The sequence below is a fragment of the Parambassis ranga genome, chromosome 13, assembly GCF_900634625.1.
Source record: "Parambassis ranga chromosome 13, fParRan2.1, whole genome shotgun sequence".
Lineage (NCBI taxonomy): Eukaryota > Metazoa > Chordata > Actinopteri > Ambassidae > Parambassis > Parambassis ranga.
The window spans coordinates 12,795,481-12,821,959 of NC_041033.1; the positions used below are offsets into that span (position 1 = coordinate 12,795,481).

General features: G+C 40.1%; 1 protein-coding gene across 1 annotated transcript in view; it reads right to left on the bottom strand.

Annotated features, from left to right (window-relative positions):
• Positions 1-26,479, bottom strand: part of grik4 (glutamate receptor, ionotropic, kainate 4) — a 131,261-nt gene that overhangs the window by 36,793 nt on the left and 67,989 nt on the right. The window contains exons 7-9 of the mRNA XM_028418966.1: positions 11,058-11,219; positions 7,920-8,072; positions 6,459-6,563 (exon numbers count right to left, since the gene is read on the bottom strand). Coding sequence (XP_028274767.1) covers positions 6,459-6,563; positions 7,920-8,072; positions 11,058-11,219 — 420 coding nt within the window. The remainder of the gene's footprint in view (positions 1-6,458; positions 6,564-7,919; positions 8,073-11,057; positions 11,220-26,479) is intronic.

Genomic DNA, 26,479 nt, shown 5'->3' on the forward strand with positions numbered 1-26,479 from the left:
AGAAAGTCAATATTTAAGATAAAATGAAGTGCTGCAATCAACGACTGCTTGGATCAGAAGAGTCTGAGTACTGAGAGCGCAACTGAAAGTACAAAAGAGGCGAAATAATCAAAATGAATTTGACTGTGGCGATAAACCCGACCTGAGCTCAAAACCCAATCAGTTCTTTGCATTTAGGCAATTGAGTTCTAACGCTGTGGCAAATGTAATCTATACTTGGATAAGTACGAATGAGCTGGGACACTTGCTTTCTATTTCAGTAAATCTGGTGGCTTGTGTGAACACCTGGTGAGGGAGGATTTCTATTACTTCAGTGGAACTGAGGGAAGGAAAGAAGAAAAAATAACAGGCTTTCAAGTTATGTTAATAAGATGAGGATAGAAAATTTTAAAAAAGACATAAAATAAAGGTAAAATGTGCAACTTGCAGCTCTGCTAATTCAAAGTCTGATAGCCATCGACCTTGCAGGTTAAAAAAAAAACACATTACGTGCTAGAATGTCAGAGCCAAATCTATTCTTGCACATTGGATTTTTGCAAAGCACCTGTGGACTTGATAATGAGAACAATTTGCTTTGAGTCATGCTGTAGCCAGCCTTTGGCCTTTTCCACTCCTGGCCAGCGCACCCTGCTATAACCTACTCATAACCTACTTCCTGTTCTGCAGGTCTCTTACACACTGACTAAAAATGCTTCTCTGCCATTTCTGTTTCCTCTCTCCCTCTCAGGTGGTATCTATACCAAGGAGTGATTAAGTGCCTCCATTATAAAACTTAATTAGTGGCTCTATTCCTCTCTCCAGGAATTGGCCATGAGAGTTTACAGCACACAGACTGCCTGCAAAGCACGGAGATGCACACATAACAAGCACAAGCACACGCACAAATATACATAAACACAGAAACGGCTTTGATAGCACCTTCCTCTGTCACATTCACACAGTAGAACCGAGCAGTGTAACAGCCAACAGCTTGCCTAATCCAAACTGCAATAATTACTCATTTTACAGCTTCCTCCAATTAACCAGCGTGCTGCTGTCAATGGGTTCCATACTGAAAATGAGGGGCAGTCTACGGTGGCCAGGGGGCTGCGGAGAGGCTGAACTGCTCTGTCAGGATGGTGTGTGTGTGCTGTGGTGCAGTTGGCTCACAGGCTGTTTGTTTTGGAAAAGACTTGTGCCTCTTTTAAACCACAAGCACAAACGGCGGTGGGCATGTTGTGTGTGATTGTGTGTATGAGCCAAGAATCACGCAACACTGGGATAGTACTGTACCAACCAAATCACACTGACAAACACACAAGTACAAACATAAAAGGCACACAGGCAAACGACAGCACATGCATTCTGTGGAATCATTTCAGCTATCAGTCCCGAGACATCATGACTGACAACTGCTGTCATGCTTATGATCACATGCTTATGATCAATTAAAACACTGCTGCGTCCTGAACGCAGTGTGTTAAGAGGAGCAGTTTGAGTCTTATTATTCATTTATATACAGTATACCTAGAACTGTACTGTTTAACAGCATAACCCCGGTGTTACATCATCTAGAGAAGACATAAGCAAGATATCATTGTCAGAGACACTGTTGACAGTGACAACAAAGGCAGAGTTTAAAAAAGGTAAAAAGGTTATATCCCTTGCAGAAATATAATTTAACTTTTTCTAGTGTTGTTTCTTTTTTATTTCTGTCCTATTTTTTCTCTAATGCGCCCTTTCTGTCTCATTTACTTTGCCTGTCACACTGTTGTCCTCCTCCCCCATTGCTCATTCTCTTCTTCCTTCCACTTGCCTCCCTCTGCTGCTCCGTGCAGTCTCTTTGGCTACTGGTGCTTTGGCCAGAACTCAAACAAAGCCCTGACAACTTTACCATCATCACTGGTGCATCTGGCTGTCTGCACAGGAGCAGCGGAGCAATTTACTTCTGATATGAATAAAAAAAAAAAACAATGTTGTTACCATTCTGCTCCGTCGACATCACACCTTCCTACTCACAGACCAGAAGGCTGCCACGATGCAAGGTGTTATGTTTATCACCTAAGGACACTGCATGTGGGAGTACCACCAACTTAATGATTAGTGGACACCATCTACCACCTGAGCAACAACCACCCAGATGTAATGCTCCCTATTGATCAGAACAGCAGAGAGATATTCTTGCACACCAGTGGTTTGTTCTACCTGTCAGATGGAGCTCTCAGCACAGCCTACTTATAATGACTGATAACACAGTAGTAACAAACTGTGTATGAAAATGTGAATAATAACAAAAAAGTAAAGCACATTATATAGATATAATGACTTCCTAAACAAAACAGAAATGTCAATATTCTGGAATAAAGGTAGGCTTTAACTTAATAATCATCAGAAGTGGCTCGTCATGAGTAATTATTCAGTGTGATGAATTTTGCATTAGAACAAAACTGGTTAAAAATCCCCTTTTAATAATTTATAGACAAACTACTGGAAAAAAAAGAACATTATTAGTTCTCTGGTGTGAAGTTTGAATGCAAAGCATCAATAATAAATGTGAGCTGCAGAGGCAGAATTACAGCCACTCTTCACATTTCAAACTAAATCAATCCAAAAGTTCTGTGATACAGGTCATTTGTCCTTTATAGTTAAAGGAACAAGTACAGACTCATTGTTAGTCACTGTATAACACAAGCAGATGATTGATGCAAAAAATAAAGCACAGATAGTGCTCCAGAGCCACTGCTGATAGATAGATAGATAGATAGATAGATAGATAGATAGATAGATAGACAGACAGACAGACAGACAGACAGACAGATAGATAGATAGATAGATAGATAGATAGATAGATAGATAGATAGATAGATAGATAGATAGATAGATAGATAGATAGATAGATAGATAGATAGATAGATAGATAGACAGATAGATAGATAGATCTTTTCATTGAATGTATTTTTATTTGCAACCGTGTGGGCATTGTAGATAATGCTGCTGCTATTCTTCTTTAACATACCAAAGACCTGAAGTAAAAACCTGCCATCCTCTGATTTGCACCTATTCTGTGTAACTGGGTGTGTGTAGGTGTGTGTGTGGGCAGCGAGCCACCTTCTTTATCGCTGCCAAGGCCCTGGCACCTCCAGTGTCTGTCTGGCTAAAGCAGCCCCAACCCAGCAGCATGTGGGAGGTGTTAGTCAACAAAACAAACAACACCCCCATCCCGTCCCCTCGTCTAACACCTTGCCTCTTCCGATTAACATAACTGGCAGGCCTTCTTTATAATACTTCTGGTTGGAATCATCACGTTAGACCTGATAGCATTATCCTTCTGCCTGACTGGCCCAGTGCCAGCGGGGACATGGGGACACACAGACAAGGGTAATGAAGGTAGATGGGTCACTGTCTGACAGCTGCATGGGTGATGGTGTGCCTCACACACAGGTAGTAACACAGTCCACTCTTTCATGGACACCAACAGAAAAATTCAAATATTTTCAAACAGTGAGAAACACCATGACTCTCTATAATGTTGGAGTGTCTGAGCCTTGTCTGTGTCATTATAGAAAAACAACAACAAGTGCTGCAGATGAGACAGCACGCAGGCAACTTTCTGCTATGGTGTGTTGTATTATGGATAAGTTAATAACCATTAGACACAATTCAGCACAGAACACAATGGTTGGGGAAGCAGGGAAATGTATGCTTAATCTGTAGCTGTCAGGTTAAGGGATAGATAGAACAAACAGGGATAATACATTTCACTTTACATCAGTCTTGTCATCACTTAGTTTTCTAGCATACATTGCTGTTTGTAAATATAACAGCTGCTCATAACAAGACATAACATCTGCTGCAGCTGTTTCATTCTATATAATGACTGAGAGGAACTGAGAAAAGAACAACTGTTTAATTAAAATGGATGAAAGAAAAGGACATTGTGCTGTTCTGGTTGTTTGCATATGTGTGTTTGTAGAAGAGTATTTGATGGCCACACTAACCAAGACGCATTAATATGACTCTATTCACTGAAAGTATGCTCTGGCAAGCTAGACATCATCAAATCCATGATACAGCATATTCAGGCAATAATATGCTATATGCATTCTTGTGTGTATTGGCACACACTGTACTGTACTGTACGTTCCAGCACTTCACAGACCTTCTTCCTTCCATCTTATTTCAGGTATTTAAAGGCCACACTCAAGCTTAATTTATAGACCCTGTCACAGTTGCACTGGAGCTCAGTGAAGCTGTACGTGAAGATGCAAACTTCCAAATCAGTTGGACCACACATTAACAGGATATTATCCTGCCAGCTCTTTAGTATGAAGTTCACGTAATGTCCGAGTGAGCTCATGCGTGAATGAAAAAGGTAATTGTCTGGAAAATTTACAGTGCACCAGTGGGTGTATCAATTTGTTGGCAATGTTACACTAAGTTAGGCTGCTACATACTACTTTCTGCTTGCATGTGTTTATAAGATTCCACATGCAAATAAATATGTATGTATATCAAGGATAAAACAGGAACAATAATGAAGTTCTCCTTCACCTGCACGTTCCATAGAGGCACCACCCTCTGCCTGAACTACTTTAAACCAATCAGTTTGATGACTGAGTTTGTGTGCTGCATGGACAATCTGTTACTGTGCTATGCCTGGAACTAAACTGGGGGCCAATTTTCTATTTACTTCAATTTCTATAGAGTTACATTGTGTATTTGTAAGAATAAATATCAAGACTATTGTACATTCAGTTTGAAATAAATCATATAAAAACTCTGCTTCTCCTTGAAGAGTCTGAAGTATTGTCTTTATACATTTCTAACTTTATTATATTTTACTCTATGACTTCCCCCTCACAAAATGTCATGTCTGGCACTACAAATTAGTGCACAAAAAAGAAGATTTACCTGTTTTGTGGTTTCTGAGAAAGATGCTATCTGTATAAATATTTTAAAACCCTGGGTTATCCAGCTATTACCATAAAAGTAAACATGGCCACAGACAGATTCTTCATCTTAATGCATATCTCTATCACCCAGCTTTTCAAGCTTCAGCTCGTTTTTTTCTCTCTCTCTCTAGTGTTTACCTTTGCATCCTCTTCGTCTTCCATCCATTACTCACATACCAGCAAGATTTTTACCTGGGAGATCAACCACAGATTTTCACTGCAGGCGACAGCTCAGCTCCACTGGGGCATTTGGAGATGCAGTTGATGGATGGGGGAGTACTGGGTTATCACTTTGCCCAAACAGATTTTCCCAAGCCAGTCTTGGATTTGAAGCAATGTTCTTGTTTCTGCCTACTTCACTAAATCCCAGATCACTGGTTCTCCCTTGGAGGGAATCTTAGGAATAGGCACATCACATGAATTTTATTTCAATATTGAATCATTGTTAGAACAACAAAATATATATGGATACGTGATTTATGTCTATCTTAACTCTCCAGACGTATTTTGTGCAAAACAAAGACAGATCGATGTAATGCTTGTAAATTTGGTATTCCTTAAGATGAAGAATTAAGAAAGAACGGCTACACATAATATCAGCAACCCATCAGGAGAGCACCATGAGCTCTGGCATCCATTCAGCAACAGACAGTCCTCTAAGCTGCTCAGAGCCTCTCCTCACTTACATTTCATTACCCATATTCCACTCTTTGTAATCCTTGTAAATGTCCTTAATCTACAAGAAAGTGTAACGCATGTCCCCGATGTGAAACAGAGGTGGCTGGGGAGAATACTTTCTGAGACTGCATGAGGTGCTTCAGGGTAAAGAGCTCAGGAATTGACCGAGATGTCTGATGATGCTTGTAGAGAATTTTTACTTAATGACGAAGTACAACATAACTGCTATGTGGGAAGTTTAAATTCACAGCATATGAGTGACTGATATTGATTACCACCACCCACAAATCCCAGCTGATATATTAAGTCATTATGTAAAACAAGGCAGTAAACTAAATCTCTAATTGTTCTTTTATTCCACAAAGAATCCCCGTCTGCTCATATGAAGTATGTATCCATAATGAGAGACATATTTGACCATTGATAAGAAAACTAAAGGCGGATTTCTACTTTACTATGAATTCATTTTCTATTGTTTTCTCAGGCACATTGCCTCTTCTGATAGATTCTAACAAAGCAAGTGTTATAACAGCCCCCTGCTGTACAATCCAGCTCCAGTTACTTGACTGCCATGAAGACAACTGCGACATTTGCCAGAGGTAGTGCCCCACTGGGAACAGGAGTGGGACTGTTTGACTGTTGCGTGTTAGCAGTAACAGTTATATAAGAGCCTGTGTAAAGAGAAAGTGAAGGCATCTGTGTGGGTCACTTCAAAAAATCATAGACTATTTATATGTAAATTGTTTTCAACCAGCAGTGTGAACTTTATGCTGCTGCAAACCCTTAGCATGCAATTCGTTTGACGACAGATAATCTCAGCATCAGATGTGAAACTGGGAGTCACTTTACCTGCCTTAGGCCATCCTTGCTGTTCTGCATGATCCTCAGGGCGTAGTTAGACCGCTGTCCTTTGCTGTTGAATTCTATGTGGCCTGTTAGACCTTCCAATTCTACCTATTCAACACAGAAACAGCAACACGTTAAAAACGCTGCTTTGCTCTCAGTTGCACTTCATATAGATATGAGGCTACACTGACCGGCTCTGCTCCTATATGTTAAATTTACAGAAATAATAAAGCTGCTAAAACTTAAATTTACACCAAAAAAAGAGAGAGTGACTAGCCGAGTGAGAAAGACAAACAGTCTGTTATCGAACATGTGCCACATTTTAGTATTTCGATCACTTAAATCCATTCCTTGCTAACAGGAAAACACATTTTATTCACTGACAGCACATCTTTATCTCTCCTCCTTCTATGTCTCTCAGTATAATGCAGACAAGATAAACTGACCCAGCAGATAGAGACTATAACTTTAAAGGGGATGACAGCACAGACGTTATCTGCTGTCTGTGAAAATATCTGAACTGAAAATAACCAATTAACATTTAAAAAGAGAAGCAATAATGAAGATCACAACAAGCTTTCCTGTCTAACATTATCTAATTAAAGTGATTACCTGATAGAAAAGGGGAGAAAAAAACACACTACACACAAACATATTAAGAGCTGTGACTTGAAATCTAAATAGTTTGACATTTTTTAGAAATGTGTTTATTTGTTTTCTTGGTGAAGGTTAAGACTGAATATTCATCCTTTGAATGTATTCAGTAAATATAAAGCAGCTAGTGAGCTTAGCTTAGACTGGAAATGGCTTCTCTGAGCTTAGCTCACAGTACAGTAATGCCCTCCAAAAATAATCAATCATATCACATTTTTATGTACTGAGGGTTATAGTGATGAGATTGTGTATAAAGATAGATGAATCCTTCATGGTGCTGAGAATGTCATATATGTCCTAAAGAGCAGATCTTAAAGTTCACTTGGAAGGCTTCAGTGGACACTACCTGCCTATTTCCCACTTAAATTGAAAGTGGGCACAGCGGTGGAGCACAAGGTGAAAGGTCTGTCCATCAAAGTGGTTGCAACCTTGATTATACATTAATATAAGCTTTAATATTATATAAACAAATGGATAAAACCAGATAGTAAACATGTTTGTTTTTGCTATAAAGTTGGGCATTTTGATGGGAAGCCAGCCATTCAAGGAAGGTCCATGAGGTAGATGATATTTTAAACTCAACCTTAGTGAAATGTTCAATACTTTTCATGAGGATTACTTTTTTATTTACTTACTTGCCTATAATTACCTTGGAAGTTTTCCAAGGTTAATTTTACCTGTCACCCACAGACAGAGCCACTGCACCCCTGCTGGCTGTAAAAATGTTTCATTTGTTGTCTCTTAGGTCTCCTCTGAGTAAAGTAGTGGTCTGTCTAGTCATCTTCATTCATTACATCCAGCAAGTCTTACCATCCTCAGGTAATTCATGAGGCTGGTCCCGTGCTCCCAGATCTTGGAGGACTTGCAGGAGAGCTGAGTGGCGCCAACATTTTGGCTACGGTTCAACTCCTGGACTGCCGCCACCACCGCGTATACTGCATCAAAGAGCAGAGCTGACGAGAGCTGCAGCGGGAGAGGGAGGGAAGAAGGTGAATACATTATGCACGCACGCAGTCAAACATACACACACAAAGGTGCAAAAAGTCAAAGCACACAAACTGCAAACAGTCCGTGAGGGGTTAACCCATCCCTGGAGTGGCAGCAAGATTATTCCATTAGATCATTAGAAAGACTCTGATCTGCTGACAGTGTTGAAAACCCTCTCTCACTCTCTTGGAGAGACTCTGTCCTTCCTGCTCTTATCCCCAATGAAGCTGGCACACCCTGACCATTCCAATTACTGCCTGCCTCTCTCAGTGAGAGCCAGAAAACAGTGGGAGAGGCAGCTTTTCCTCTCATCTCCTCTGTACAAACAGCCTCATCGTCACTACTGCTGCATCCTGCTATGTACATTTTATTAAAATGCAGGATGCCCTGCACTAGAAATCTGAGCCTCACTGCTCTACATCTGTGTTATAGATCTAGAGATGAAATGGCCCTCATGTTCGGAGGGTATTGATACAAGGCTGAAAGGCACTGTGATGCATAGTAAATTTGGGAGGCTAAAAAGAACAACAATAGGCCATTAAACTGTGAAACTGTGATGTATTTTGACCTTGAATTGTCTAACTTAATTGGTGAATGGCACATTAAGAGCAGTGTGGTGTATCAAAGGAGCTTGTGAAATCATGACAGCTACAGATATATTTTAAGTTTGACTTATGGCCATAATGTCATTGTGGTGGAAAACAAAGTTTGATAATTAGGTCAGCATTAAATAAGAAACTGTTATAGCAGCACGTCTGGTTATATTCCACACATACAGGTAACCAGGTAACCATGGCCTGGCATCCTCTCTCCCTACACCAGTCTCACTTTCCTATCCTATAATACATGACTAATACAAAAACAGAAAAGGAAATTGTGGCCAAAAAAGATGGTGGTGAAAGTGTTTTAAACAAACTACACACAATGTTTTTTCTATAACACATTAACCAGTTACTTTAGTAATGCAGCACTAGTCAGTGCTTGCAGGGAAGTTAAAGTTACTTTGCTATATTGGACAATATAGCAAGCCTATTGGACAAAGCTGCACAAGCATTGGTAGCATTACATAAAAGCTTTGGTCCTCACATAGACAGGAAAGGGCTGGATATAAATGGCATAATACTAAAAAGAAACAGGAGGATATAACCAAAGCCAGTGAGGGAAAAACAGACACAGCACAGAATAACAAGTACAAAAAAACACTCTGCATGATATACAGTGTGGAAACACTGTGGAAACATTCAGAAGTCAGTTACTGTGACACTTGTGACCTGTAGCCATTTTCACCGGGCATAGCAGCTCCTCTGTCACGTATATTCCATTTGTACATTGACATGAGCTCCTATTAACGGCTGTCTGTGTGGTGACCTTGCATCACGCTGTGAGCGTATAAATGTCATCCTTCTCATGATCAATATCAATGTCATTAAACCTTCTGAGATAAACTAGCATCAGTCTTTATATACATCTAATGCTTTAGTTGCACAAATGCAGACACACGTGTTGTATATGAGAGCAAATAAAACAACATTATATCATCCATGCACATGTCTAAATGGGTTAATCAGTTTCTCACTCTGGCATCGTCAGCCTTTATTCTCTCTTGTTATTAGCTAATTAGTCACAAGTCTAATTGCTGCAGGCTTGCTAAGTATCAAATGACCTGCTGTGCACAGAATACAACATTTTTTTTCATGCTGGGTTCAAACTATTCTTAACCTGTTTCAACGCCCAGCTTGTGAGAAGCAGAAGGGGGTAATGAGTGCATGTATGAGCTCATTTGTTTCATTTATTTTTTGCTTTCTCTTAACTTCAAACATAGATGACTCATTCATTAATTGACTTTATAGGTTTTAATAAAGTCTTTCAGAAAACAGAGCTTTGCAGCTGTGTGGCATCCGTTTAAAAGGAAGGAATGGAAGATTCATGTTTAACCACCTGTCTGTCTCAATCCGAATATACTAATTTTTGTTTATCCTTTTGTCTGTACTTAGTGGTGGTCATAAATATATGCAGTTGATTGCACTTTGATGTGTTTTTGTTGTGTTCTACTGATTCTAATACTGCAAGGTCAGAAAATTTGTAGAAACACATTAAGGGCTGTAGTTCTTCTTGTCACTTTAAGGTTCTGCTTTTATTAGTGACACTTGGACAAATGGGTGAGTGAGCTTTGCCTAGAGTGGGATTATTGTGGAGTGAGATTATACTCATAAAGTTTGGTCCCATAAACTAGAAGTAATTTACAGTAACAGGTAGCGCTCTTCATGTTTATGAAGGTCATTTAGCCTGTTTTATTTGGTGAATCAGAGGCAGAAATTTTAGATAAGCCTATCTCGTAAAATGTTGTGAAAATACAACATGTTCAAGCAAGAGGCTCGTTATTTCTGTCCTATGTGGCGGTAAAAAGAAACTGCTGATATGAATAAATCCCCTTTTTCAGGAATTTCACTATTCAAACCTGCAGCCATCTTTAATTTTACACTTGTAAGCAAACAGAAGCCTTGGTGATTTAAGGCAGTTTTGAAGTTGGCATGTTTGAACTCGTTCAAACATGGAGCACGCAGCTGAGCAACAGACGCTGCTTAGATGAGAACCTTGGAAGGTGTAAGGAGGGTCGCTGTGAAGGTAAGCAGCTCTTTTGCTGTGCATCTTCTCTAAAGCAAATTTAACAAGGAAGATGCCATTATAGAAAATGTAATAAGGGAAACGCTGCTAATGAGCTGCTTTGTGAAACAACAACTGCCTACAGCAACACCTGAAATTACAGCAGTAACAGGATAAATGTCATGTCTGTATATTTCACCGATATATTTGTGTCTTTGTGGCTTCACTGTTTTGGTTGGTGAGTTGGTGAAAAAATAATTACTTAAGAAGACAGTCAATAAATGACAAAATGATCAGTTAACAGTAACTGCGAACTGGTGTGTGGACTGGTCATGTCATTGTGTTGTGAGTACTAACCGGGGTTCCAGCGAAGGGTGCATGGTCGCAGTTCTCTTGCCAGGAGCGATTGAGGCTTAGAACAAAATCCTGAAAGAAGGGATGAGTTTTGTTGAAGACTGAAAAACCGACAATGTTGACTCGTTGGTCTGTCACATCATCCAGTCGAAGTAAAGAGAATTCCTGCAGCGAAAAACAACAGAGAGAAACACATTACTGAATTGTTATTGATGCAGCTCATATCAATGGAAGCTGTCACATTCTGCAATGATCTGCTATGATCAATTGAATTGAATTATTGTCAAGGTAAAAAGGGCGCGTGTTCATCGAACATGTTTACAGCTGATTTAATCAGTCTGAATAATTTTTCATTAACTTCCATTATTATGGTTGATTGACATGAGAAAGCCGCAGCAATTTGTTCATTCCCACCATTTAGCTATGCATCACTGCACAAAATCATGCATTTGGAACTAGCTATGCAATTCCTGACGTGCAAATCACTGTATGAGTACTTGATCGCAAAGCTAATGGTTTACAATTAAAGAGGGACAACCAGAAAGATGCTGAGACAGGAAATAGGAACAGGAAACAAAGGACACTGAGGCCAATAGATAATTGAGATAGAAATCCGTGGCATATTGGTTGGGAGGAAAGGAAAATACAAGTCATTTGTTATTTGGCTCTTTTGCTCTAGGGACAAGATGCTTCTCCTGTGCCAGGGGAACAGCAGACAGGGGACAGGGTGAAATAGAGAGGAGGGAGAGCATGAAAAAAAGAGCAGAGTGGGGGTGTGACCGGGGATGGACGTCTCCTGAAGGTTAATAGAGGTGTCAGAACCCAGTCCTCCCTCAGGTGGCAGCCTTCATCTGCCATTTCTTTTTGTGCCATCTAACTTATGACAGCCAGACCAAGCCCAGTCTACCGATCAGCCTGTCTGCCACCAAAACCAGGAAAAAATAAGGGCAGGGATGGTGAGTGGTAAAGTGTGGGTGGTGTGGGAGGAAAACGGTGGCAGGTGACACAGAAAAAATGGGTGCATGGTGTGAGTTACAGTGGTTAAAACAATGGAAGGAAACTGGTCAAGTAAAAAAAAAAAGCGAGAGAACAATGACCAAAGCTACTAACTGCTGTACATGAGTGATCCTCTGCCATGTAATAAGGCAAATAATGTGTGGTAGGAGCTTTAATGATCAGGTCAAAATTTTACTAAGGAAAATAAACAAGCAAAAAACAGGTTTCAGTCAGCCTGCTGCTGGACATATCAAAGCTTACAAAGCACTGATAAGTCTGCCAAAGGGTAATGGATGAGAGGGGATTAGGCAAATTTAGATAATTCAGACAAAAACAGTGAATTGGTCAGTGAAATAAACAAGCAGGTGGGGGGGGGGGCTCTCAGACCAAGAAAGGACCCGACATGAGTCACTTACGCTGTGAAGATGCAAGTAACTGCACTCATACAGAGCTGGAGCAGAGTGGTGCAACATGAGGTGGGAGGCCTATAAAAAACCTCCTAAAAATCTAGAAGTGCCAAATCTTTTGTAGCTCTGGGAAAACGGTTAATAAACATACTGTAGTTCGGGTAAGGGCAGAGAACAGCTACACAGAGTGCAGAGAGATGTTAAGGACAATGTGATATATGGACGATCAGTCCTGGCCTCCTCAGCAGAAATGTCTATGCAAGCAAAGTTCTCTTTCAGATGGGCCAGGAGAAGAGAAACAGTTTCTCAAAGACACAAGGACAAGTATTATTTTTTGTGTAAAAGCAAAAGCTTGCTTTTACACAAAAACATGTTCCAAATGTCAGCCACCATCTAACAGCATGTGTTCATTGCTGCAGCATCCTGTGTTAGCCCAGTGTGACAAACTGTAGGGCAGGGCTCGATGCTGATTGGTTAGAATCAACATTGCGGTTCTCTTTATGTAGAGGTAAACAGGTGGGGAACAAAGTTGAGTGCCGAGGACACTGAATGCTGAACTTCACAGGATTTGTATATAAAAATAAGGCCATGCCTGTTGAGAACCTTGACAGAACCTTGTATTTACTGCTTGCACTAATTCTCTTTTGGTTAAAATCTAGGCTGACTTGATTGTTATTTATTAGTCTGCTTTGATATTCCTTTCAAGCTGCAGAGTGTAAAACAGATTAAACAGAATACACAGCATATTGGCTATAATTAGAGGACGTGGCACTGAAGTTTAAGGAGCTGCTAGCAGCATTTCAGGAGACAATCCTGTTAATGACCAGTATAATGGTCGTATGGTAGAGAAGAGACCATCTGGTATGTGCAACAGTTAATAGTTGATTTCACTTTATTTTGCAGTTAACCTGAAAACAGGCAATTTAAAAAATGAGCCTGTATCACTGTATTTTATTGCAACCCTGAAACTAAATATTTAGTTCTGTGAGGTTAGCAGAAAAGCAGCAATAAGACGGGGATTACATGTTCCTCGGAAAAGCTTGAAAAATCCTTAATCTTTATCTCACGTTTAACCATCGATGTGATCACAGCAGGAGGAAAATCTCCTTTGACAATATTCTGTTTATTCTTTATAAACTTTAAACAAAGTTTAAACACAACATGATTGATTACTGCCCATTACATTAAATACACTGGCTTTTCCTTTATCTTTAGCAATCCCTTTTGGGGCTTCATAAGCCTTTAGGGATTGTCCATATAATTACTGGTTAAGTGTACTTTAATAGATCATTAGTCAGAGCTGTGCGAACGAGCCTATCATTAAACATGTCCCTCAAGGAAGCCTGTATCTATGCATGTGTATACACATGCACAAACACAAAATGAGAGGCCATGTGTGTATGCCCACACACAGAAAAATAAAATCCTTGTAATTGAGCAACACATGCACATACTCACTGAAGACCAAGGTCACCAAAATATCCTGAGGCAATGTCTGAAGAAAACTAATGTGATGCATTTGTGGGCTTTCAGGGTGCTGACACACGAGCACATTTAAATTCAAATACACAAACACACACACACAGAGTCACGTCTCCATCACTTTAGAGGACATTACATTGATTTGTATTTATTTCCTGGTGACTGCTACTTCCCGAGTCCCAAATCTTTAACTATGTATTGATGCCTTTGCATCCATGGAGACTTTGTTTTGGTCTCTAAAAAGGAGGTAGGACTGTGTAAACATGTCTCTACTGCATGAGTTATACACACACACATGCACACGCACATACAGACACAGGGTTAGGCACAAACAGAGACTGCCCATCAGCAGCTCTTGCATAGTAAATAGGTAGTGTGAAATGGCCAGTGTTTAGTAGGGGACAGTTGGTTCACAGCAGTGGGGGAAACACAAAAAAAGTTGGAGGGTTTTAAAGAGCAGAAACCAACTGTCACCACTGAAGCAGGGGTGAAAAGGGTGAAAGAACAGAATGATGATGAGGAGCACAGAGAGAGAGAGAGAGAGAGAGAGACCGAATAAGAGAGCCTGAATTGGGTGAGAGATTAGCTGGCACAAGTGAAAGCTTAAAAAGCAGTGGGGAAGACAGCGAGAGAGCGAAGATGAGAGAGGGTGGGAGGACGGGGGAGAATGAGGGAATGACAGCCTGGCCGAGGGCTCCCGACACCGGCTGTCACCTGAAGATCAATCAGCAGTCAGGACTCCAGCCAACTAACCAAAATCTGTTGCTTGACATCCTCAGTTCTTGCCCTTTTTCCCACAAAAATCTTACAATTTGAACTTTTTTTTCAGCTCCTACTTTCTGTCCTTGTGTCTTTGATCATTTTAGATAGGCTTTTTATTTTAAATAAACTTTAGCTTTCAGTGATCTCTCTTTCTTTTCACATTATAGACCATGCATACATGCACACTCTCCCTAAAGAGAAATGTCAAATTCATGACCACTTGGTGTTAGTAACGCTGTATTCAGCTGGAGCAGTGCATAATGAGCTCCCAGGAGGACCGATGCTGCTGACAGAGGGATACCCTGTCATGAACCCTACCCTCTACACACATGCATAATTCTTGATATAAGGGATCCATTTCTAAACAGATACAAAATGTAGAGAAATATTCTTTGAATCAATCATCCTCTTTAAAGCTCCGCTCTCACTAATCACACCCTCCTAAATAGGATAAAACTCCTGGGATTGTTAAGGACCAACAGCATCCACAGAATCAGGATGCATCTCTGCTGTGTGTATAGAACAACATCTTGTACCTAATTTTAAAATATCTGAACCAAAAATGTGAAATATTTCAGTTAGATAAGCTTTTCAAGTTCAAGTTTGACTGTATAGGGAGTTTTGTAATATGTATGCAAGATGTGCCAGAAATGTTAAGGAACGACTGCTGCTTCACCCTGACGCCTTTTTTCACACTGGGACTAAGAAAAGTCTCAACATTTCAGTGAGTCAGAGTCATCTGTACAGTTTGTCTGTTTGAAAAACTTCTCAAAAGAAAAAAATATCGGATAAAAGCGGCATTAGAATTAATGGATTTTGGTGAAGTTGAGAGAAACTGGTCATTGGTGGTGTAAAGGAACACTGCTATAATGTCAAATGAGTCAGAACAATGATTATGAAATGACCCACATTCAATGACTCATGACGTCTTACATAAATTAGCAGTAAAGGAGTGTTGCAAACATGTTACTGATAAGAGCAGCAGTTGCTCATTTTTTTGAAAACTTCAGGTGACATAAGGTTTGACCAGGGGATTGTGTGAAAATTTGTATTTTAACAAAAGCAAAATCTTTTTCTGGCTGTTGCCAAGGCCCTTTCACCCGGGACACTGGTTAAACTTTGATGTGAGACTGCTGTCAGGACTATTCTGCTTGCGCTTCCCTTTCATTTCTTTGATCCTCTGTGGTTTGGTTATATTTAGCAAAATATCTGAAGGCAAACTTTGAACTTTGCAGTCAGTTATTTCTGTATATGGACACAGTTCGGGCACATTACTTATCACTCATCATAATGGACGAAAAAGCCTGTAGCTGAAGTAAGGTCAGAGTACCCACAGGCCAGCTGTTACTGGCTAATCTATGGGTTGATAAGTCTGAAGAAACAAACAGAATTGTGTAATAAATCATTTGTTATTATAGATGGCCACTTTCAATATGTAGTCATTTTTTCATAGAAAAATACCAAGTGTAGCTTTAAGAGATGTGTTTCCATATCCTCAGACACTCAAGTCTTTATTTTCTGCTCTGTAAAATGTGTCCCAGATAAAGACAGAGCTCTGTGGTGATAATAATCATTGACAATTTGAAGAAGAAAGAAAAATCACCCCAATTCCTTATCTAGCATGGCAGCACTGAGAACAGCCAGACTCCTGGAGCCTATGATTGAGTAGCATTTCTGTAAATTACATATTGATTTTCCTAATGATAAAGGCCTAATTAATGACGTCCCTGCTGTTACTCAGGAGGAGGGCTCTAACACGCTCAAACCTTTCGGCCTGAGCCCGGCCTTCACTCTGTAATAAAATCCATTTCTAGTGGCACACTGATTATTCCCTAATAGCTGAAATGTTCATGCAGTGTTTTTGGCAATAAGTCATTTCATGCTTGTATCAATTGCCACGTAAATTCAGGCTGAGCTCTAAAGCCTCCTGCAGCCTCTTAATTACGATGTTCTCAGTGAGCGTGGGCAGGGAGGAGAGGAGGAGGAGAGAGGGAGCACCACCAAATGTCATGCCTACAGACTTGTTAAGAACCTGTAATCTAATAACACAATTGGATAAAGGAAATTTAGAAATTTTCTGTTCACAAAACTCGACTCTTCTGCAGATGGACAGAACTGTAATTGCAGCTCTTCCAATCACTCACCAGCAGTCTGGTGCAGTTTCTGTTTGATTGTATGTGGACTGTACCCAAGTCATTCCTTATGCGTGGGGCACTCACCTGTCATTTATATCATTTCTAGTAGCCACCTCGTTTAATTTACCGCTAGATGACCATGGTATTATCATACCATACATCTTAATGCTGTAAGCTGGGGTTGATACATTAGCTTTGTTTCAAAGCATTTAATAGCTGCATACATCAAAACAATCTGGCAGCATTCCTGCAGTGCTGGAAACAAATGAGCGACTTTATTCCATTATTCATAGAATTATGTCTGACCTGCAACAGTAACAGCCTATTTGTGAGGCAGAGACCTTATGCCCGGAATAATTCTTAGGCTGGCAGAGGCCAAAAACACCATGAATATTGCAGACACTAGCATATGTTTGGAATCTGGAGCAGTCTGTCTTTTCCAGTCAGATATTCATGTAAGTCCCAGCAGATTTACATGAAGGCAAAAAAACAGCTGAAAGCATGAAAAGAACGTCAAATTTAAAACAGAAATTACACATGAATGCTTCTTTTAATTGCAAATCTTCCGAGTCTAAGCAGCAGATTATATTTCTCAGGAAAACCGGAAACTGTTCCCAGACCCTCTAAGGCTGCAGAGCTGGCAGTGGGTGGCTGACATACTCACACAGGAGAAAAAAAAACTACAGGAGGAGAGTAGCAGATAATGGAGATGAGACTCCATCTAAACTCTGCTCATCTCAGTGAAGCCCGGAGTGTTTCACATCGATCACCTGAGTGTTTCTCATCAAGACCAAGTAAGCCCTCAGCTTTGAGACTAGACATCCCTTCTGTGTTAGAAGAGCCACAGCATGAAAAGAATGCACCACATGGCTACACATGGCTTCTTACAGTCGTGCTGGGATTTGTATCAGATTATTTTACGGAATTTAAAATCACACATTGTTTCTTCTGTAAAGATGTGACTTACAGATTCTAGTGATTGCTGAACAAAACAAACTGAAACTGCATACTCTTTGCTGACTAGCCAAGATATACGAGCCTATAGCTAGCTCAGCTCTGTAGTTGGTGATTTAATGACAGGTGCTCATTGTGGTCATTCATACCAAAGGGAGGGAGGTTTTGCTGCTTCCTTCAGATTTAGATTGAATAAGGATTTTGGTAGTTTTTAACTTAATTTTCTGCTTCATCGTATTATAAAGCATTTCCTGCCATTATTGCAGAATATCTGAGTAACCCCCTGTAGCTGCTTGCTGTCCTCATTGTGGCCATCAGTGTGAAAGCATTTTAGTGCTGTTTCCTCATTGTGTTTTAAATGTGTGAGTATTTTCCTATCAATTCTTGGTGTTACTCCCAGCCTGGGGGAAAAGGCTGCCAAATCCGCAAACAACATAATTGGATCAGCAGGCTGCTGGGAATGGAAGCTGTAATGCCTGTGTACAGTATACACACAGTTCAAAAATGAAATGAAAGCCACCTGATTCAGGAAGTCATATTCACACTGTGATAGCAATACTATGGTAAGCTCACTGCACTGCAACTTTAGAACTTTAGACATCTATTGTTGATGTCTGGTAAATATCAGTGGGCAACATTTCCCTTTGTGACATGTGCTGCATCAGGTTACATTATTGTATTGCAGTGCATATGTTGTATAGCTGATAAAGCTTCCGTGTGTGTGTGTGTGTGTGCGTGGCCAGACAAAATTAGTTACACGTCCAAGTCATCAGCAGCACACAATCATCTTTTAGGAATTTTACACATCTTCATAAACCTCATTTATTCCTCATTCCAAACGTGTTTTATAATCTAATGAGAAACCTCACCTGGGCAAACCAACAGAGCATTAAGACACAAAGAACTTGTTTCACCTTCTCTCACTAATCCGGACTGGACACGATCAGCTCAGCAATCAGCTCAGCTTGATTGTCTATCGAACCTTCTGTCTGGATGTCTTTGTCTGGGCCGAGTGATAATCAGAATACAATAACAGTTTCATCAAAATGAAAGTTCCATCAGGCTGATTAAAAACGGCAAAGAGCAGGACATATTTGGTCTACATATCACTAATGATTTATTTTGTGACATGTGTGACAAAGTGGACAGCCTCAAGGCACAAGCACACTGATATTTCAAACATATGATAGTGAGAAAATCTCACTCCCAACAAAACCTACATGTAAAGACTTTGATAAATTTCACATAAAGTGGTGTGAAAAGAAAAAGAAGCTCGACTTGCGGTCAAGTCTGTGCTGGCAGGCTTCCAGCTTATTATACAGTACATGGCAGGTCTGAGCTAGGTGAATGTGGAAAAGGAGAAAAAAGCAGGGCAGGAACGGAGAGAGCAAGAACAGAGAAGCAGAAGTGAAGCGATGAGGAAAAATAAAATGAAGGGACGGGGGACCATGGCAGCCAGGTGGACATGAGATTTCAGGGAGGATGGCAGAAAGAAAAAGTCACGGTCTAGAGAAAAGGAAGTCAGGTATGAAGTCAGAAAGCAATTCCAACTTTCCAAAGCTGACCCTACAGTGAGCTGTGATCCAAGGCCTGGGATTTGGAAGATAATAGGCTGTAATACAATTGTCAACACTGAGTCATCCAGACATGGGGCTCAGAGGGAGAGTTGGTGGTAATATGGCTGACACAGAGTAATCAATATGCCAGAACTCCTCGTACATACCAAGGCCTGACTCGAGGTCGGAACGCTCACTAAATTGTTTATTTTCATTTACACAAACACCCTCAGCTAATCTGTATAGATACAAAGAGACTGCAGGACTTCAAGTCTAATCATTTTATGGTAAGCAAGCCCTCTCAGAGTGTGTAGTGTGTTACTGTTGGAAAGTTTGGGGCGATAAGGCAGGGAAGGGCCGACTTACAGTACATATTAAACATGTTAGGTCTCTCTAACACAGACTCCACTGATCCTCACTGTCAGAATGCCCAACATTTTTCATAGCACAGACTTTTTCTCTGGCTTTGGGGAAGCTTTTTAAACATCCAAATGTTTTCAATTACACACACGATCTCTCCATGAATCCCAATCAATTTCTAATCACTTCAACATGAGCAGACCCCACATTTCGACCTGTTAACCTCCAAAATTCAACATAAATGATTAATGAACGCCCCTCATGAATACTGATATGCATTTGTCACTCTTCTGTCTTTATCTGAAATAGTGGCTCAAGACATAAAAGAGATGGTATCCTTTGGTGAGGTGTCCAACTTAACCTTTCCATTTTCCTATCCATTTCTTGCGACTTGGACACTTTTCTCTATAAAATAAATGTAAGAAACACTAATAAGAATAACAAAATACACATTTACACATTATTATTACTTCATTTCTTATTGTCACTGTATATATTATTTTTCAGATGGTTCCAGATGCTCCAGGTAATTAAGATTAAGAAAACCTTTATATGTCACCCACAATGGGCAAATGACGTCAGCACAGTTACAGAAAGCAAAAGATAAGAAAAGCTATATACATAATAAAATAAACTACCGATATTATGCAATACAATCGAAAGAGAGTTTACAGATTAACAATTACTGCACAGATGAGTGGAAGTAGAAGTGGTTTGTAATAAAATGTACATAGTGCATCAAAAGAACAAATAAGTAATTTATTGTATAGTGTGGTGTGTGAATATTGCACCTATCAACCATCAATCCAGCTGTTCATCTGTGGAAAAAACGTCTGCCGGTGACTTAGAAACAGCGTCACAGTCTATAATCTTTTCTTATTCTTTCAGAAATAGTCGCGCTGTAAATGTCTTTTTTGTCCCTGCAATATTTGTGTGGCAAAAGTTGAAAAATGAAGCTGCGCTACATGAAAGAAGCGCTGTTTACTGTGAGCCTGTTCATCCGGAGCGCATTCGACGTAACTTCCGGCTTAGCGTAACAAAACATACCACCGCTAACAAGTCAAATTTCCAGTAAGAAATAACAGTGAATAACAGTGTATAACAGGAGTATTCAGAACAATGCACTTTCCGGCTGAGATAATGTCTTTTACGCGTCTATTATTGCGTTCAGAGCCGCTTTTTAGACATGTAGAACTCAGCTAGTCGGGAAATACTTAACTTGTCTTCAGAAGACATCTTTGATATACCACGGCAGAGGCACATAGCTCTACAATTGGATATTTGAGCCCCTTGTGACATCGCTTGATGGTCTGATTGGACACTGACTTGCCCGTAGAATGATACAGCCAGTTTACATCACACAGACATGGCGGATAGCTCCGCGGAAAGCCTGAACGGAAAAAAACAGAACGCCTCTAGCTATTACTTTCTTGATATATGAGCGACTTTGTAAGACATATGCTCTCATGTCGTATACGACATGGTCAACTCCGAAATATCACGATAATAATAATAAATAAATATTGCTCCAAATTATAGGGGGGCTTTGGATTATTTTAGGGAGGCTGAAGCCCCCCTAAAATAGGGCTAGCGACGTCCATGATGCTAACATAGAACATTGATGGCTATTCAGCTACATGAAGCATGAAAACAAACTCAATAGTTGTCCTTTATGTAACATAACTGTTATTCAGATAACTATAGCATAAAGAACATGACAAAACAAGTTTATCAAACTCTCGATCTCACTCCACTAAATACATTGAATTCTTCCTCGATGTCATTCTGAACAACTCTGCCAACAACGGAGGTAGACAAGGCTAGATGCCCTCTAGCGGCTGTCAGTGTAAAAATAACAAACGTGAAATTATATATTTTTTCATATATAAGTCGCACCCGAGTATAAGTCGCATACCCAGGCAAAGGATAAAAAAAAAGTGTGTTTTAGTTCGAAAAATACAGTACTCTTTTTTCACAGGAAGCTGTTTGGAGCCTCTGCATCTCCTGCCACGTTGCCAGCTGTGAACCCAGTCTTCATATTACCTCTTCTCCTGAATGCTGAAAGCTTCTTCTTCACCGAACTCTTAATAATGTCTCGGCTTTTTTCTTGCTTGTAATTTTGTGTACAAATACCACAGCTTTTACACAAAAGTAACCAAATTGCTTATTCAGACAGGAGGTCAGACGCCATCAGATTAATAGAGAGGACTGCACGTCTCATAGAGGCTATTGTCTGACCTGGAATACCAGACAATAAGTTCAATCAGCGATGTCAAAAAGGCAGTTATCCGTGCCCCTGGATTGACTGCACCCTACCAAACCAGCAATAATGCATCATAATTGTCAACCCTTTTCACCTTCAATTTACCACATTAAACTGGGGCATATGAGCCTACACAATAGACAGATGATGGTTCAATAAAGCAGATTGAACTTCAGTGGCAATAAATAAAAGATTAGGTCATGAAAGAGACTCAGATTATTAATCGGCTGTGCGATCTGATATGGTGCATAATGAACCTGATTCGAAGTACCAATGAGGCATTTTACTCAGAGTCTATGTCAGAGAAGTCCACAAAATGGTCTATTTAATTCAGACTCTTTTTACTACATGATGTAAACATGGAAAATGTTTGACTACTGCAATGTAAGAAGCAAATGTCAGCATGTGAGCAGCTGCATGTGAGTGTCATATGTGAGTGTAAGTGCTATAATAAAAGTAATGGCTGTTTTGACATTTGTTGGTTCAGCAGGGGAAGATGATGGAGAAATAGCTTCATCACATGTTTTATTTTTTAACATTTAAAATCAAAGATATACTGTCCCTCCTTTAATCTCTTTTTATTGAGCTAGCTTCTCCGCTACACTGCTTCTGCACATGAACATTTCTTCCCACAGAGGCCTTGATCCCTTTATTAATGATTTTATTGGATAGTTAATAGTGCAGAGAGACTCTGCAGAGAGTGGATGAGACAGAGCAGCCAGAAAAACGGGTGGTGGTCTTAAACAAATATCATCTAAATCAAATCCAGCCCGGCAGAGGAGGAGGGCACACATCTTATCAGGTATCTAGTCATTCAGAGGTGACACGTGCATCCAGAGAAACTGAACTGCATTTCAGAGGTGGCTGTGAAAATATGGTGTGTGCTTTGGTGTGGAGATTGCTGAGAGTGCAGACAATGTTTACAAAGTTAAAGTTTACCCATGCAAATTTTCTGCTCACAGCAATAACTGCTCTCTATCTGAAATGAGGCAATGTAAATACGATCACTCCACAGCCTCCTGCTTCACACTGGGGCAAGGTGAACATGAACAGATGTCACTATAACCTGCTGTTGTCCTAGTAAATTTAGACACTTAAAACACAGTGAGTAAGCAGATTTACGTGGTGTGAATGTGAAGACTATTATCAAAAAAAAAAGAATCAATTTAAAAGCCCAAACAGATCTAGAAGAGGCTCCACATGAACAACTGACATGCCCAAACCACTTTAAATTTCAATTGGTTGTAGAGGGCAAGTCAATCCAAAGAACAATTGTATCATGTAGACATTTTAACCAGATTACTTTCTGGCTGCGCCTTGAAAATATTTTAAAATGGCAACATCAGACTAACATTTATAGAGGGAGTGAAGCAATTACAGCCACAAAAGAATGTGTCTGTCTGTCTCTCTGGGGACCACCTGTGTTTAGTATTTATCTTACTCTTTAAGCACCAACTCAATAAATATAATTCTTTAGTAGTGGAGATGGCATCTTTTCATTACAAATGAGCAGCAAGCGACAATATTTGGTGACACATACTTGTTGTGACATAATAATGACATAGTTTATATTCTGGCAGGATGCAGCTCTCTGTTGTCACCGTCCACGTAGCCTATTACCTTTTCTATTACTCAGTTGATTGATTCTCAAACTCTGTGTCTAAACAGGGAAATATGAACTTTACATAAGCCGTGGAGGGGAATTAATTAAATCCCAATCATTTTCACAGTCACAGTGGTTGCCCTCTAAAGCAGTTTGACTGACAAGACTTTTTTTTTTTGGTGAGGGGGAGGTTTATAAATCTTCTGTACCAGAGTGCACACAGGAGATGGAGGGTAAGGTTGAAGTGTTTTTTTTTATATTTAGTAATGTTCTCTCCATTCATTCGCATTCACAGATATGGGACAGAAATTTTGCCAGGACAATAAACTTGGAAAATTGAATTCTGTATCACCTAGACAATATTGTTATCAAGGCCAGACACGCCCAGTGAGAGAGGCACATAGTGAGAGACAGTGAGGGGAAGGACAAAAAGAAAAAGCTATGCGGGTTCTGGCCAACACTTCCTCTTACTAAAAAATAAACCTAACAGCTAGTTCACCGGTAGCTCAGTAAATAACATGTACAATCAGGTGTGGCAGAATAAAATATGAAAAATAAGGACCTAAAATTCACATACTGTATGTAAGAGCGTGTGGAAGAGAGTGTGGCCTGACTCCAGACTTTTATCATCAAAAGTTTAGAAAGAGATAAATGTTTGCATTAAATCAGACCCGTTTACACTCTGCAACAAGCTTCTTTGCCATTTTCTTGCCTATCTTGGTGTTAATTTTGGCAGATTTTGTCTCCACTAATTGACCAGACCACAAGACTTGAACATTAACATCCAATAAATTGGCTCTTAACATTCCTTATCAGTTCTACACACATGGCTAGTGTGTGCACTGCACCTGATTGTTAGTATTCTCTTCAATGATGGTTATCAGTAGCATTATCATATTATTACATGATATCATTATTCAAATACTCCTATCCCATCCAATGTGTGCCAATGCTAGTCTAAGTATCTGTCACGTGGTATTATACTATACCAGCTGGGTTTTTATGTCATTAGATCTCATTACTTGTGTTATTTCATGATGGTCCTACAAAATGTGCACATAACTTACAACTTATAACCATATTCTATGTTGATTTCTCCAACTGCGTCCTACCTGCAAATGGGCAGTCAACGTTTTCAACTTTTTTATTGTCTGGGTAAAGAAAGAGATACAATTGCAGCAAGTATTATCTATTGATTACTATTTTTCATTAGAGCAACCTCTAGAGAATTAGTGGAAAAAAACATGTTGGGAATAAGAGACAGAGACAAAATTAGAAAACTGTGTTTGTGCTGGTTGGAAGGCAAGCATACATTTCATCTGTTCTTTAGAGGCACATTCAATCATGAAGCATTTTATCATTTGACAGTGTTGGGTGGAATAATTAGAAGCATGGAGCATGTCGAGCCCAGAACCCCAAATGGCCAAGAACAAATGGTGGGGAGCACGTTAGTGTCTGGGAAAGAAAAGGGGATTAACTGGTGAATAACAGCCTCAGCCATGCTTCAGAGGTAAAACCTAACTCCCCTCATCACTCTTTCACACAAACCTGCCAATCAGCTCTTAAACAACTATGAATGGAGAAAGGAAGAAGAAAAGAGTTTAAATTATTGTGCTTGTTTGTAGACGTGTATTGGAACCAAGCATGGAGCCTGCCTCTGTATCGCTGTTGGTTTATGACAGCAACACCACAAGACAAAAATTACACTGCCTATTTCCGGGAGACAGACAGACAGGCAGGTAGATAAGCAGGCCAAGATGTTACAACTGTATGTATGTTTGTGTGAGGGACGGGATGCTGGGATGGTGAGCGTGTTCATGAGTTTATTTATTTGAGTTTTATCATTCATGTGTGTGTGTTGAGACAGTCAGGAAGTGTTGGCAAAGGAAGCTTTTCAGGCACGGATGCATGACAATGACTGCAGTGACAAGAGGGATCATGAGTGTGTGGAGGGGAAATGGAACATGAAGAACAAAACAAACAGGCGGAGGAATATGTGAGGGGCGGGAGGGTTGGGGGGGACTGATGGCCCCCTCTTTGCAGAGAAGGATAATATGTCAGTCGGCACTCTGTGTCAAAGCGTGTTTTTGACTTTTTATGTGTGTGTGTGTGAGAGAGAGAGAGTCTACACGCTTGCATCAAGACTCAAAATGACATCAAAAGTGAAATTGTGCCATGCGAGGCGCTGCTAGGCCCAATCCCGTGCTCATCTAACCTTCAAATGACATTAGGCATCCCGTCAACATATGATGAGTCACTCCCAACCTGATGTGATTTATTCAATCCTGCAGAGTAGCTGGGATCGTGGGTTACAAATCACTTAGATGGAAGCCATGGAGCGGGGACTGACTGTGTGTATGTCGGCAAATGTGTGTGCCTATGTGGCGGTGAGCGTTCCTGTTTGTTTTGATCCATCAAACAGGCATATGTGTGTGCGTGACTCTTGTGTGCGTGCTGCAAGTCGAAGAAAACACATGATGTCGGCTACTCCCACAATCCCAGAAACAAAGTTGTCTTTTCACAGAGAGAACCTGTAAAAGCCCCGTGGAGCTCTTTGGTTTCCCAGCTTTTCCAGAATCATGTTTTTATTATAATCTCTCCACTCTTTGTGACCCGAGGGCCAAGATTTTTATTATATCTTACAATTAAGGCGCAGGATATTACCAGCAGTTATTAAGTGGACTTAATGGGAAGAGAGGAAAATAAACTAGCGCTAAGAGCTTTATCACATGAAATAAAGGAAACTATGTTTGATACAATCTGAATGATGCTTGTGTTCCTTTTCCACCTCATCACCTGTGTGTCTAATTCTGATTAGCACCATCAACTAGAGGGAACAGATTAAACAATGCATTAAACTAGTGCTTCTGAAACCACAGAGCAGAAATAATATTATGAGAAACACAT